At 35.9% G+C, this 14539-nt stretch overlaps 1 protein-coding gene across 2 annotated transcripts in view; it reads right to left on the bottom strand.

Moving 5' to 3' along the window:
* Window positions 1–14539, bottom strand: part of PDE6C (phosphodiesterase 6C) — a 78368-nt gene that overhangs the window by 11031 nt on the left and 52798 nt on the right. For both annotated transcript variants that reach the window (XM_074295905.1, XM_074295904.1), the window contains exons 17-21: window positions 12471–12578; window positions 12318–12381; window positions 7176–7250; window positions 6636–6719; window positions 5268–5424 (exon numbers count right to left, since the gene is read on the bottom strand). In XM_074295905.1, the coding sequence (XP_074152006.1) occupies window positions 5268–5424; window positions 6636–6719; window positions 7176–7250; window positions 12318–12381; window positions 12471–12578 (488 nt within the window). The remainder of the gene's footprint in view (window positions 1–5267; window positions 5425–6635; window positions 6720–7175; window positions 7251–12317; window positions 12382–12470; window positions 12579–14539) is intronic.

Genomic DNA, 14539 nt, shown 5'->3' with positions numbered 1-14539 from the left:
AGGGGACACCTCTCAGAAAATGAAAGGCTCAGAGCACTTCTGCACATGTGTGGTCTGAGGTCTTATCAGGGTGAATGAAATCATTTGTGCAGATAGAAGCATTAGCCTAGTTAAGGAATAAGTTGTCTCATGTGAGACAAGGGTGAAGGAGGAGAGAGTGGCTTAGCTCAGTAGAAGGCCTGGGAGGTACCTCAGTCAAGGGATTAGAGGTCATGGTATGAATAAAAACTAGGACTTGATAAGGGAAGTCAAAGAAATAGGTGGGAAACCAATAGATATGGTTTACTGAATGTGGAAGTGGTACATCTGTGATGTGGAGTTGAGGTGTGGTGGAAGAGTAGGTCATGATAAATAAGCAGGTTGAAGAACTGAGCGGTTAAGGCATTTGAGGAAAAGTCAATGTGTATGTTGAAGTTCTCAAGTAGAAAGGCAACTGTTGGGAAAAAGAGACAAATTGTGAGCCAAACTTATTGAGGAAAGAAGGGGAGTAATCTGGAAATCCATAGCCAACAACTACAAGGATTTTATTTGATCGGTAAATATGAAATGCATGAACCTCAAAGGGGGAAAGTGATAGAGATAGTGGGAAAACCTGAAAATGGCAATTAGGAACACACATTTTTCTAACCCTCCCTCCATCCGCCCCCCCCCCCCATCTTCAACCAGTGAGCAATGGTGTAGCCTGTAGTAGAAATGGTGGCCAAGTAGGTGGAATCATCATAGAAGACAGATTGGGAAAGGAAAGGATTTTAAGACAAAGAGAAGTTTGTTATTTATGGATTGGGTGTTCTAAAAGGCACAGTGGAAGAGGTAAGTGACATTAAATTGCAATGTTGGGATGAGAGGATTGAGGGGAATAAGGGATTGGGTGGAGGAGGATGGGGAATGGGATTTGGGTGGTGACGTACAGGGGTTCAGAACTACACACAGATGTTGGAGATACCATTTACTACTTCTCTTCCCTCCAAAGACTGGAGAGTAGCCAGAAAATGGTCTAACAGAAGTTGGAAATCCTTGCTCCCCGTTAGCTTCCCTTTTCCTGTACTCTCAAGGGTCTGGTACAGATAGAAAGCACTCTGGCAGATTCTAGATTCTTCAAGGAATGTATACACAAAAAATGGAAAGCCTGGGGTCAAAGGAAGGTCTTGTTCCTCCTTTTATCCATGGCTGAATATGAAGCAGGTACGGCAGGAAGTGAAATTCTTCTGGTGCAAGGGAAGTCACTTGGGATAGACAGAAGTCACCTAGCTGGTCCCGCTGCTGCCTTCCCTCAGTGGACATGCAGAGCAGTATCCTTCCCATCTTGGACAATTTAATAGTGCAGGGAGTTTTTCCTATCATTTGGCATCACCCCATATTTTTTTGTCTACAGCTATTTTAAATGGAATTTTTCTCTCTTGTTGATGGGCTTTGTCAGTAATATATATAAATGCTGATAATTTGTGTGGGTTTATTTTATATTCTGCAACTTTGCTAAAGCTATGAATTGTTTCAAGTAGGTTTTTAGATGATTTTCTCGGATTCTCTAAGTATATCATCATATCATCTATAAGGAGAAGTAGTTTTATTTCCTTGTTGCCTATTCTAATTCCTTTCATGTCTTTTTTCTTTTTTTATTGCTAAAGCCAACATTTTCAGTACGATGTTGAATAATAGTGGTGATAATTATGGGCATCCTTGTTTTACCTCTGATCTTTTTGAGAATGAGTCCAGCTTCTCTCCATTACAAATAATACTTGCTGTTGACTTTAGGTAGATACTTTTTATTATTTTAAGGAAAGCTCCCTTTATTCCTATGCTCTATAGTGTTTTTAATAGGAATGGGTGCTGTATTTTGTCAAAAGTTTTTTCTGCATCTTTGAGATTATTAAATGATTTCTGTTGGTTTTGTTATTGATTTGGTCAATTATAATAATAATTTTTTGAATATTGAACCAGTTCTACATTCCTGGTATAAATCCCATTTGGTCATAGTTTATTATCCTTTTAAAAAGTTGCTATAATCTCTTTGCTAATATTTTATTTAAAATTTTTGTATCAATATTCATTAGGGAGATTGGTCTGTAATTTTCTTTATTTTGGCTGTTCCTGGTTTAGGTGTCAGTACCATATTTGTGTCCTGGAAAAAATTTGGCAGGACTCCTTTACCTATTTTTTTCAAATATTTACATAGTTTTGGAATTACTCTCCATATTTTTAAAGTAATTTTTGTGTTTATTTATTTTTTCACTACATATACTTCCTGAAGAGGGGATATATCCCTTCTAGTACAGATTTTTTAATGGAAAAAAGAAAAAAAAGTTCTTCAAAACTAATCAAGATATCAAACTAGTCTGATGTTATATGCACCATCCCACTCTTAGGGTCCCCTACTCCTGCAAAGAAGAGATACCTTCTCATATTTGAAAGCTTGGGCTATTCAATCTTGTTAATTTTATTTCATATTATTTTCTTACACAGAGAAACTAAAAAGCTCTTTGCCTGAAATATCCTCTCTTCCCCTCCTTCCTTGCTGACTTCCTAACCACCTCTTAAAGCCCACTTCATATGCATTTCCATGAAAATTTCCCCTGATGATTCCCTTTGTTCATAATAACCTTTTACCTCAGACCACAGCCAGCAATGAAGTTTTTCAAGTCTCTAATAGTTAATTATTTGTGTTTTGTGTCTTATTCTCCCTTTCTTCTACTACCACACCCCTTTTCTCACTGCCTTAGATCATAAACCAGAAATTATGTGCCTTATTGAAACTTTTTATTTTCCAGGCATCTGCAAACTTCTGTTACAAAGCATTTAAAGATCAACAGACATTGTGCCACAATGTCCTTTTAAGCCATGTATCTAAAAAACCCAATAAATTTAGCTCTGATTGTTTAAGAGTTCTGTTAAAAATACTTCCATGTTGGATAGTAAATAATTGACTTTTTCTGGTATTGTTCCAGAGTAGATACCAGTTCCATTTTTTCAAGAAACTGTTGGCATGACTCCAGAAACATGGAGCAGAATAAAAGGTAATATGGAAGAAATTGAATTAAATTAAATGTTACTCTTGCTGAAAGGCTTCCCAGATACAGATTCATTGGGCAAGGGGATCTGTAAATTCAAGAGTCGAACAAATTTGAAATTTTCTATGGTGCTTTTAAACTCTGTCTCCTTCAGATTTTGTAGTTCTTAATATGAGTCTCTCTCCATTTCTGTCTCTCTCTCTGTTTCTGTCTCACTCTGTTTGTGTTTCTGTCTCTTTTCTCTCTGTCCTCTCTCTCCCTCTCTCTCCTCTTGCTTTCCCTTTCCATATATATGAATCTGTGTGTATATATATGCATATGCATATATATATATATATATTTATACAGAGAGAGAAAGAGCAAAGTGTATCTCAATATAATTGGTTTCCTTTATAAACCTATGTATTTTAATTTATTCCTTTGAAATCATTATTTGGAAAGTGGTTCCATAGTTTTCATCAAACTGTCAAGGTAGTCTGTGATATAAAAACATTCAAGAAACTCCTCCACTCCCATAGTACTGCAGAATTTTGACAAATGATTCTTAAGAAAAAATTTCATTCTCTTTAGATATTTGATTAAAAGACACACAAAGCCAGCCTTTTAATAAAGGTGATTTATACCTAACCAGATTAGATTCTCTATGACATCCAGAGACAAATGTAAGGATTTTTCTTTAAAAATGTTTTTGTACGGTTTACAAATTTGCAATCTGGGCTTTGTCCAATTCTCAGACCTCTGCTTAATAAATAATTTAGATCACTACTTTACAAAAAAAAAAAAAAAAAGCTTTAGCACAGAATCAATTAAATAGCCACTTTTTTACATGATTTCAGTGCTGCCACCAATGGTTTGAGGAATAATTTTTTTTACTACCTTTCCATGTCATTTCCAGAAAATGTTTTTATGAAATAGAAACATAACTTTTAAAATACGCAGCCCTTATTGATCTATGGAATATTTATAACCCATTGTAAACTGTCTTTTTCCTCTTTCCATTCTGTATTATCCCTTTTAAAAATCATTAATAGCAAAGGATTCATCTTCACAGCAGTCATGAATTGGGACAACAGCTTTTAGGGATCTACATCTGTCAAAAAAAACTTCTAGGATTTAAGAGAAGGGATTTTCTAAGAAGTAATTGAAGGAAAAACTCTAGACCAGAAAGTGCTTTTAATCCTTTCATTAAGGTAAAGTTTGGAGACAAGAATGGATAGAAAAGACCTTTGCCTCACCCACTGGTCATTACAGATTACTTCTGAAAAGGAACAAGAAATTTCAACTTTTCTTCTGATAGATGGTTCAATTCTATTTTTGCTAGTCTTTGCTAAATCTCTAACAGCATTTAGCCAGGGACCACTAAGGAAACTTCTGTTTTTGCCCTTAAAACTTTTTAAATGCTATCATGAAGAATAATTTTAAATAATGTCCTAGAAAGTTATTTTGATTACTATTCAATATAGGCCATATCTTCTTTCTGAAACTGAGAAATCTTCATCAGCCTTGAATGCTGAATTTGTAAACCTAAATATAAAGCAACAAGGATTGTCACGTTTTCCATGGTGTCATATGACATGGATGACAAAAGGAAACTCATTTCCCTCATAGCTAGAGGACTTGTTATCTGATATATTGATTCTTCTGTTAAGAATTTATGATCAAGTAAGCAGAAGATGGCACCATGATAAGCTAATGTAGGAGAAATATCTTAGTACTAATAGAACGTGGCAAAAACTTTCCAATCACACAGAATCATAAAATATTTTCCTTCCTTCCTTTCACCCATCCTTCCTTCCTTTTTTTCTTCTCTCTCTCTTCCTCCTGCTCATTCTCCTTTCCTCCTCCTCTTCTTTCTATTCCTCTTCCTCTCTTTTTCTTTTTTCTTCTTCTCTTTCTCATTCTTCCTCTTCCTCCTCATTCTTTTTCCTCCTCTTCCTTCTCTTCCTCCTCCTTTTCTTCTTCTTTTTTCCTTTTTTCTTCTTTTTCTGCTTTCTTCTTTCATCTTTCTTTGTTCTGCTCTTTTTCTCTTTTTCTCTCTAATTCTCTTTTTTCTTTTTTACTTTTTATCTTGTCCAGAATAAGCACACCAGAAACCAAATCCTGTTTGCTTAATATAGGTTATCCCCCCAAAGCTGATGCAATATTAAGCTTTATTTACTTAAAGCTTTTTTTTAAGCTTAAATCTTCACCCAAGCTTTGGGTGTAGTTTATTCTAGTGATTAGAAAAGAGAAGTTTCATATGAATTTTTTTGAAAGTCTCACCTTTTCGAGCTGTGTTGGCTTCTTCCTGTTTTTTCTTTTCTTCTTCTATCACCTTCATTTTTTCATCATATTCATCAGCTCTAGATTTCCACTCTACTCTGTTGTTTTGAAGACCATTCAACATTGGTGTAATTTCTTTGTGAAACCGGGAGAATTCCTAAAGAAATAATTGTCAGTGGGAAATTGTATGATTCAAATCTGAAGGTTTAGTTTTGCTTTAGAATGACAGGTATCCCTTGAGAGTTAATAAGCCAGAGCTCAGGGTTGACCTATCAGTACTGACAGAGAGAGGTATGGCAAATTTGCTTTTCTATAGAAAGGTAGGATAATATATAGAATGAACAAGAATTAGGTTCAGATTCCTAACTTCTTTAGATCTTGGTGACTCTGAATAGTCTCTTAAGCTCGAGTCCCAATTTCCTTATTTGTAAGGAGAGGATATTAATACTTGCATGTAAAACACAGTGTTCTAAAAGTATTAGTGCAATCTAAATCTTATTGTTGCTTAAAACTGCACTAAGATGTTTGATATAGTCTATAAAAAGAAAACTGCTCTTTTTTTCTTTAAACATGGTAATAGAAGGCTAATTGAATTGTCAACTGGGCATCTAGGTGACTTAGTGGATAGAGTACTGGGCCTGGAGTCAATTCAAATCTGAGGCCAGATTATTTCATTCTATTGTTTCCTCAAATGTAAAATAAATTGGAGAAGAAAATGGTAAACTACTCCAGTGTCTTTTCCAAGAAAACCCCAAATGGAGTCACAGAGGGCTGGACATAACTGAAACAACTTAACAACAGCAACAAATTGTCAACAGGTTAAATATTGTATCTGTTCACTCTCCCTCTAGATAATAGATTTTTTTTTGATTCTCTTCATAAATGAAGGACAACAACAAGATAATGGATTAAGATAGAATAGCTAGTATTAGTTATTGTCATCTATATACCTTAAGGTTTATACTATGACCTACAAATATTATATCAATTTATCCTCCCAACAATATCGGGAATAGGTGCTAATATTATCTCCATATTATAAATGATGAAATTGAGGTAAACACAAGTTAAGTCCTCTCCCAGGTTCATACAGAAAGTAAAGATATGAGACTGCATTTGAACTCAGTTCTTCTAGAATCCAGAACCAGTGCTTTATCCACTGTGCCACCATCTGATTCTGAATAATCTTAGAAGCTCTCTCAAAAATAAGACACTTGTCAAAAATAGCCAAGGGCATTCGGTGCTCAAGTAATGTCTTCCTGGGTGTACCTTTGAACTCTCTCTTCATTTTAGCTGAAGCCTTGCATGAAAAAATTACCTTTCCAACAATGATAATCTGAATAAAAGAATCAAATCAGGCTTTCTTACCTTGTATACAAAAGTACACACAAAATCGATGAAACCAACTTGGAGCTTGGGTAGTTCATCTCCTTTTTCTCTGTCCATCATAGGCTAGAAAGGAAGAAATCCCCATATTTGCTATTTCTGATTTTTTCATCCACAAAGAGACTGTTATTATAACCGTATTTTGAAGAACCTGATGCTGTAATACTTTATCTGTGATTCATTGTGGAGTTCCCTTTTCTACCCACCTCCTCTGTTCCTTAGCTAGAAGGTCTCTGGGAACTGATGTGGCTAAAAAGCTCATCTCTCTGTGATGTTGTGGCCAGTCTGAGGATGTGCCTGTCTGAACTCAGACGGAACTAGACAGACATACTGTCCATCACCAAAGTGGTTCTCATCCTTCAGCTAGCTAGGATCCAGCAGAGATGATGCTTTGCTGGCAGTTTTGGAGTGCCCAAGCTCTCCACTATACTGAGATAAGGCATGTTAGTGAAGACTTTCATACTGATTTTGGTTTTTTTTTTTTTAGAATATCAATGCTGGTTAATATATCAAACCTCTTACAATTGGTTTTTGTTGCAATACTGTTCTCTCCAGGTCTCCTTGTTCCCAAAATTCATTTGCAACCATGAGAGCTACCTGCAAATAAGAAAGAGTTTATTTACCAAAAATTGATTATTAACAAAAAAATATCAATAGTAAAGGCAGAGCTTGAACACAGATTTTTGAGACTCCAAGAAACTTCTATATTTTATTCCCATTCTATCTTCCAAGACTACTCAGAATAAATGTAATTTCTTTTCCACTCATGAGGAAAATAATCTTGAGGACAGGAAAGACACTTGATTTATAGTTGCATCCTATCAGTAATTTGTAATGATTTGATATAACAATTTGATAAATAGTTATTAAATGCCTCATTTAAAGTGTTCACTTTAACATGTTATATCAGTGTGTCTATCTGGATGTCGGTGTTTATCTTGTTATTTATATGCTTTCCCCCCTCCCCATTAGAATGTAAACTCCTTGAAGTCAAGAACTTGTTTTTGGTTCTTTTTGTATCCCCAGTGCTCTGCATAGTACCTAGCACATAATTAGCACTTAAAAAATTGTTGACTGATGGGTGCCTTGAATCAGTTTGGCTAGATTTCTCAGAAAATCTGCGTGAGGGTGGGGAAGGGAGGGAAACAACCTGTCAAATTAAAATTTAGGTGCTAAATTTTATAATCCTCTCACTATAGGATTATATACCCATATTTATTTAGAATTAAATATATATATATATATATATTTTATCATATCACATATAAATTAAATATCCCTAACTTAACCCAATAACAACCATAAGTATTACTTAATAGTCATGTCCATCATAGATGAGTTCCCACAAATGGAACATAGAATACTACCCAGCTCTGGAACTCCTTGCCACCAGGGTTCTATGTGATTGTTTAGATAAACATATCTGTGCAAATATAGTTTTTTAATGTATATAAGGTTTGCAGAGCACTTCACACATTTTACTTCATTTCATTCTGACAATTCCATTTTGAGATGAGGAAATTGAGCCAGAGGTTGTTTCTGAGACAGAATTGAAACTTCTGACTCCAAGTCCAGTGCTATTTCCACACCATCAAGCTATGTAGTAACAAGCCTTTGATATCATCTTGGCTAGAAAGGTGGGTCTACCTCCCTTCTTAGTCCCTTCAACCATCATATTTCTGAGACACTCCCACACACACATACATACTCCGAGGCATAAATTTTTTAAAAAGACAAGAAGAAAACATCTTGTGCCCTAAAACACAGGAAAGCCCAAAGCAGAGATGATGGATGTTCTGAGAGAACCACATCCCTCTCCAAAAAAAAAGAGACTCTTTTTATCCTTAATGAATTCAAGTGAAGTGGCTGAGATGAACTATTACTTAGGACACTGAAGGAAGTACCCCTTTGATTTTAATATCTAAAAGATCATAGAAAACAAGAGTAGGGACACAGAACTGTGGAAGAACAAATGTCTCACTTTCCAAAAAAAAGAGGAGAGAATGGAGTTGGCCAATTATAGACTAGTGAATTTGACTCTACTGACTGAGAACATTTTAGAAAGATCATTTAAAAAATAATGAACAGCTAGAAAAGGAAGTAGTGATTACAAAAAATGACCAGGCTAACCTCATTTCCTTTTTTTTTTTTTTTTGACAAGGTTACTAAACGCTCAGATTGAAAGAATGCTTTAAATATAGTTTACCAGGATTTTAACAAAGCATTTGCCAGAGTATCTTAAATTATCTTTGTAGGAAAGTTCAAATCCAATGTCAATCATGTAGTAGTTGTGTGAACCCGCACAAGCTACTTCCCCTGTTTACCTCAGTTTTCTCATCTATAAAGAGAACTAGAGAAAGGAATGGCAAACCACCTCAGTATTTTTGCCAAGAAAACCCCAAAATGGTGTCACAGAGAGTGGAACAGCTGACTAACAACAAAGAACAAAGAAGTAGGGGTAGCTATTCAATATAGTATATAGAACTATGGGTCTAGAATCCAGAAAACTTAGATGCTTACTAGTTTAGTGACCCTGGAAAAGTCATTTAACTTCTGTTTGTCTCAGTTTCCTCATCCATAAAATGGGATACCTCCCAGTGTTGTGAAGATTAAACGATAATAATTAAAAAGTATCTGGTGCATAGTAATCACTATATAGATACAAGTTCTCAGCATCATCATTAGAAAATATAGAGAAATATGAGGAAATGGTAATACATTGGGTGGACCTGCTACTGGCTAAATGTAGTAGACTGCAAGCTCAATATCAGGATGACATGAATGTGACATGGTGGTCAAAAATACAAACGTGATCTTTAACCACACTAAGAGAGGTCCAATTCCAGGAATAAGGAAGTGCTAGTTCCCCAATCCTCTGCCCTGGTGAGACCCCATGTTGAGTACTGCCTTCTATTCTGAGACCCATGATTTAAGGAGCATATTGATAAATTCAAGAATGTTCAGAGTAGAGCAAGTAGGATGGGGAAGAGTCTCAAGTCCAGTATCAACTGAAGGAAGTGGAGAGCTTTTTGTTTATTTATTTTTTAAGAGAAAATTCAGAGAAAAGACATGATAGCTAGAATATGTTCAATTTTCTGAAGACCTATCATGTAAGGGAGGATTAGATTTGTTCTGCTTACTCCAGAACACAGATCCAGGTTGTAAAGAGACAAATTTAAGCTTAACATAAGAGAAAACTTCCTAACAATTGTTGTTGTTCATTAGTTTCAGTAGTGTCCAGCTCTATGAACTTATTTGGAGTTTTCTTATCAAAGACACTGGAGTGGTTTGCCATTTCCTCTCCAGCTCATTTTATAGATGAAGAAACTGAGGCAAACAGGGTTAAGTGCCCAAAGTAACCCAACTAATAAGTGTCTGAGTCTGAATTTGAACTCAGGCTTGGAACGCTATTCACTGTACTACATAGTAGTGTCATTCTATGCAATGACCTTTCCTTCTCTCCCAGTCTATTCCAGTCTGGTTTGTTCCCTGTCTATGCTGATCCCCTTTGTTGAGTTTGCTACTTTTAAAATTCTATACATCTCATCCATTAAAGTCCTCAACAACTCTGCACCTAAATATATACCTTTACATTACACACTTCCAGAAGCAGACCATCTATCCATGTGGATCTCTTGGGATGCTCCCAAGACTGGTCCCTCATTAGACAATCTCCCCATTACATCTATATTTGAACCCAGATATCTCCAGACCTGCCTTTTGCCTGGGTTTTCTCCATGATAGCATTATTATTCTGAGAGTTCTATATTCTTTGTCACAGACTCAGCACCTTTTTATACTTGAAAGCGTACTTGACAGACAGTGTGGAATAATGGAGAAAGTCCTTATAATGAAATCTGGAAACTTTCATTCACATGTCCCTTGACACTTACTCGATGAGTGACTGGGCATTTAGACTTTCCTTATCAGCAAAGCAGACATAATAGTGATAGTACTTACCTCACAGGGATCTTGTGATGACCAAATGAGCTCATGTTGTATAAAAGTGAAGACCTACTCCCATACCAAGAACAGACTTCCGTCCTTCCCTCTCCCTGACCTCAGAGCCCAGCTGGGCTGTTTGAGCATTCACAAGGCTTGGATTAGATGGAAATCACCAATTCTATTCCTTTACATGAGACAGAAAGCCTCCAGGTTTTACTGAATACCCTGCTGGGGAACTTCCTTTTATATGGTATCTTTCCCAATTAAAGTATGAACTCCTTAATAGAAAAAATTATCTCAAATTTTTTATTTGTATCCCAAGTGATAATACAGTTCTTGGGATATAATAACTGCTTAATCAATCAATCAATAAACATTTATTAAGCACCTACCATGTGCCAGGCACCAAACTAAATGTCTAGGATATAAAAAGAGGAAAAAGACAGTCTGCATTGCCCTCAAGGAGTATACAATTTAATGGAGAAGATAAGCAATATGTGTCTGTGTGTGTGTGTGTGTGTGTGTGTGTGTGTGTGTGTGTGTACAAGTAAGCTATATGCAAGATAAATAGGAAATAATTAATAGAGAGAAGCCACTAGAATTAAGAGGGGTTGGGAAAGCCTTCCTGTAAAAAATGGAATTTTAATTGGGACAGGTAGAATTGAAGAAGGAGAGTATTCTGAGGATAGGGGGCAGCTAAAGAGAATACTCAGAGTTGAGAGATGGAGTGTCTCATTCATGGAACAGCCAAGGAGGCCAGTGTCACTGGATTGAAAAATACTATGTTGGACAGTAAAATGTAAGAAGACTGAAAATGTAGGAGCAGGCTGTATATGAAAGGCTTTGAATGCCAAACTGAATGTTCAATAAATGTCTTTTCATTCATCATCGTCATCATCATCATTCATCGTCATTATCAGCATTCATCAGGAGCAATACCAGCATTCATCATCATCACCATCATCATTAGAGATGCAATGGAAAAGAAAAAGGCCTCCTGGAAATCAGGAGACCAGAGTTCTTGACTTAATAAGTTACTAAAATAGTAAGTGATCTTGGACTTTTGTTTTCTTGTTTTGTAGATTGAGGACTTGGACCTGGACGATCTCAGAGATCTATTTTGGCTCTGATTCTGAGAAGCACCATGGAGGAAGGTACTGCTTTCCATCTCTGCCTATTCTTGGCCCAATGAAACTGCTCCTCCCAAACAACTCTGAAATTCCCTGAATGAATTTCAAATACATTTTGATAATCTGTTCCATCATTGGTAATGCTTTCAGATAAGCTTTTATGATTGTTATCTAGGTTACCCAGGGAAACTAACCTCCCCTCCTATTTGTCTTGGCTAGGATCTGACCTGATGACCAGTTGTCTCCTTGGTGCTTGAAACCATCTCAATGTTCTTTCACATTTTGCATTCATTGAGGCACGATAGGGAAAAATATGTATGATAGGAAAAACGTGTGTGTGTGTGTGTGTGTGAGTGTGTATGTGTGTGTATGTCTTCTTTCAAACTATATCTTATTTGTTTCCCTCCTCTTTCTCCTAACTGAAGAGACAAACAGCCAGGTAAAGGGAAATTATCTCTATAGTATAGTCCCCATAAAAGACAAATGGCATTAAAATGGTTTGGAATGGTCAGATCCCTTTAGATGAGGCTTGAGCTTTAACTGAATGTCACAGAAAAGATGATGTGACAAGAGGGAGAGATAGACTCACCTGGCTTTGGATCTCCCAAGGCTTGGTTATAGCAGAGAGGTCACACCCTGTCATCATCATTGCCCTTGTGAACAAAGCAAAGGAGGCCTAAGCAAAGCCATGGAAAATATAGATTTGTATATAACAGTTTGGAATTAAAGGACAACCACCTACATGATAACCTCTTTTTTGGTTGGGTCAATGGATATATACTTAATGACCTCCTCTTCAGTTTCCATTTTTTCACAAGTGTCAATAATCTTCTGAAACATGGTTCTTTTCCTACAAAAGACACAAACATTTAGGTGTGATAACTGAGACAAACAGGAAGAATTACTTTGTATTTTTGAGCATCATTCTTCACAGTAACACACACACATAAAATAATAATAACAAATAATACCATTTATATTGTGTTTAGTATGTGTTAAGCCTTCTACTAAGCACTTTAAATTATTATCTTGTTTGATTGTTACCACAGTCCTGGAAGGAAGGTGCAATTATTATCTCCATTTCAGAGCTGAGGAAACTAAGACAAATAAATGTTAAATGACTTTCCCAGAGTCACACAGCTAGTGAGTGCCAGTTTGGATTTGAACTCAGGTCTTCCTGATTCTAGAACTTTATCCATCATATCACCTAGCTGCCTTACATGTAACCTTAGCACTGGCATATCCATGGCTGGGGAGGGTTTCAAATCCTTAGGAGCTCCCAAAAGGAAAAGGGATCTAAGAGGGAGATAAAATAGGAAAGTTGAAAGATGAGGAGTGGTTGGAGATTTGTGACATGAGCAGGGTAGCATTATAGGGGTAGGAAAGTAGGAAAACGTACCACATCAATTTAGAGCAAAATATCAGGATTCAAAATGTCATTGCAATTAATATTCCCATAAAATTCCACACCTCTTTGTTGTAGCTCTCCTATTGTTATGTTATATATTGTAATGAATGTTTATATTTATGTCTTATTTTCCTGTTAGGTTGAAAAACTTCACAAGGCAAGATCAGTATCTTATGAAACTTTTTAATCTTCCCTAGAAGATGTTCTAGGTGTTCATGGTGTTCTGTTCACAGTAGGCACTAAATAAGTGTTTGTTGAATGAATGGTCTTATTATTAGTTCATTGTATCCTATGTGTACCAATGTGTAAAGTGATTTTTCCATGTAACCTATTGGTCTACTAAGCTGCTCCTAAAAAAAAAAAAAAAAGCCTACCTAAACCGAAGTGAATTAAAGATTTCCACTGGCTAGTCACCACGGAGGGTGTTCCTAGCCAATTCCTTTCATTTAGTTAGGTGTTAAATGTAATAGGCACTAAGGGAAGAGCCTAGAAAATCTTTTTTTTAAATCTGGTTTGGCTTAGGAAGGGATCAGTAAACTAATCAAAGAGTCAAGAGTTATTTGGTATCACCCTGTCCTATGTTGGGATTTTGAAATATTTACCACATTAAATCATTCTCTTAGTGGATTGAAGGAGATTAAGCTAATTCCTATTTAATGAAAAGTTTCATTTATTGTTCTCAAAATGCAATCTTGTGTAATAGTTTAGTGCTCTCAATCTGTTCTAGTTTAGCTTTATTTCCATTGCCCCACTTACACACTTATTTTGCCTCTTCTGGTGAGGGTTTAGATGCAGGGTTCTTAACCTTTTGGGATCATGGACAACTTTGGGAATCTGCTGAAGCCTAGGAACTCCTTACAATAATATTTTTAAAGGCATAAAACAGAATAAACAGAATTACCAAGAAAACTAACTATACTAAAATATAGTTATCAAAATTTTCAAAGAACAAGTTTATGAACCCTGGGTTAAATGTCCATTATTTTAGCAAAAGGTACAAAAAAGAAAAAGGATCTTTTTTTGGGGGGGGGCGTTAATATTGAGAAGTTGGACCTGTTCTTTCTTTTTGAGGATAGAATATTCAGAAAATAGGAAACCCTATTTTGGGTACTCAAGGCCAAGCTGGATTTTTATACCTTTGTTTATTAGTTAAAACCTCTTTTAAAGGATATTATATTTTACCAGGATTAAATGCAAATGAAAATTGTCTTTAATTATGTAAAGATTTGTCCAGTAGAAAAGAGATTAGGTCTGACAGCTCCAAAGGGCAGATTTTGGTGACAATTTAAGGCTGTCTAAAGCAGAAAGAAATACTTTACAGAGAAGTCAGGAGGAAAATAAACAGGTCTGTTTGCTTCAGAATAATGACTTTGTAAACAACAGCTCTACAAATATCTCAGGGA

This window comes from Sminthopsis crassicaudata, chromosome 2, assembly GCF_048593235.1.
Source record: "Sminthopsis crassicaudata isolate SCR6 chromosome 2, ASM4859323v1, whole genome shotgun sequence".
Classification (NCBI taxonomy): Eukaryota; Metazoa; Chordata; class Mammalia; order Dasyuromorphia; family Dasyuridae; genus Sminthopsis; species Sminthopsis crassicaudata.
Note: the sequence above shows the minus strand (reverse complement) of the source record. Positions and strands in the feature narration are given on the sequence as shown.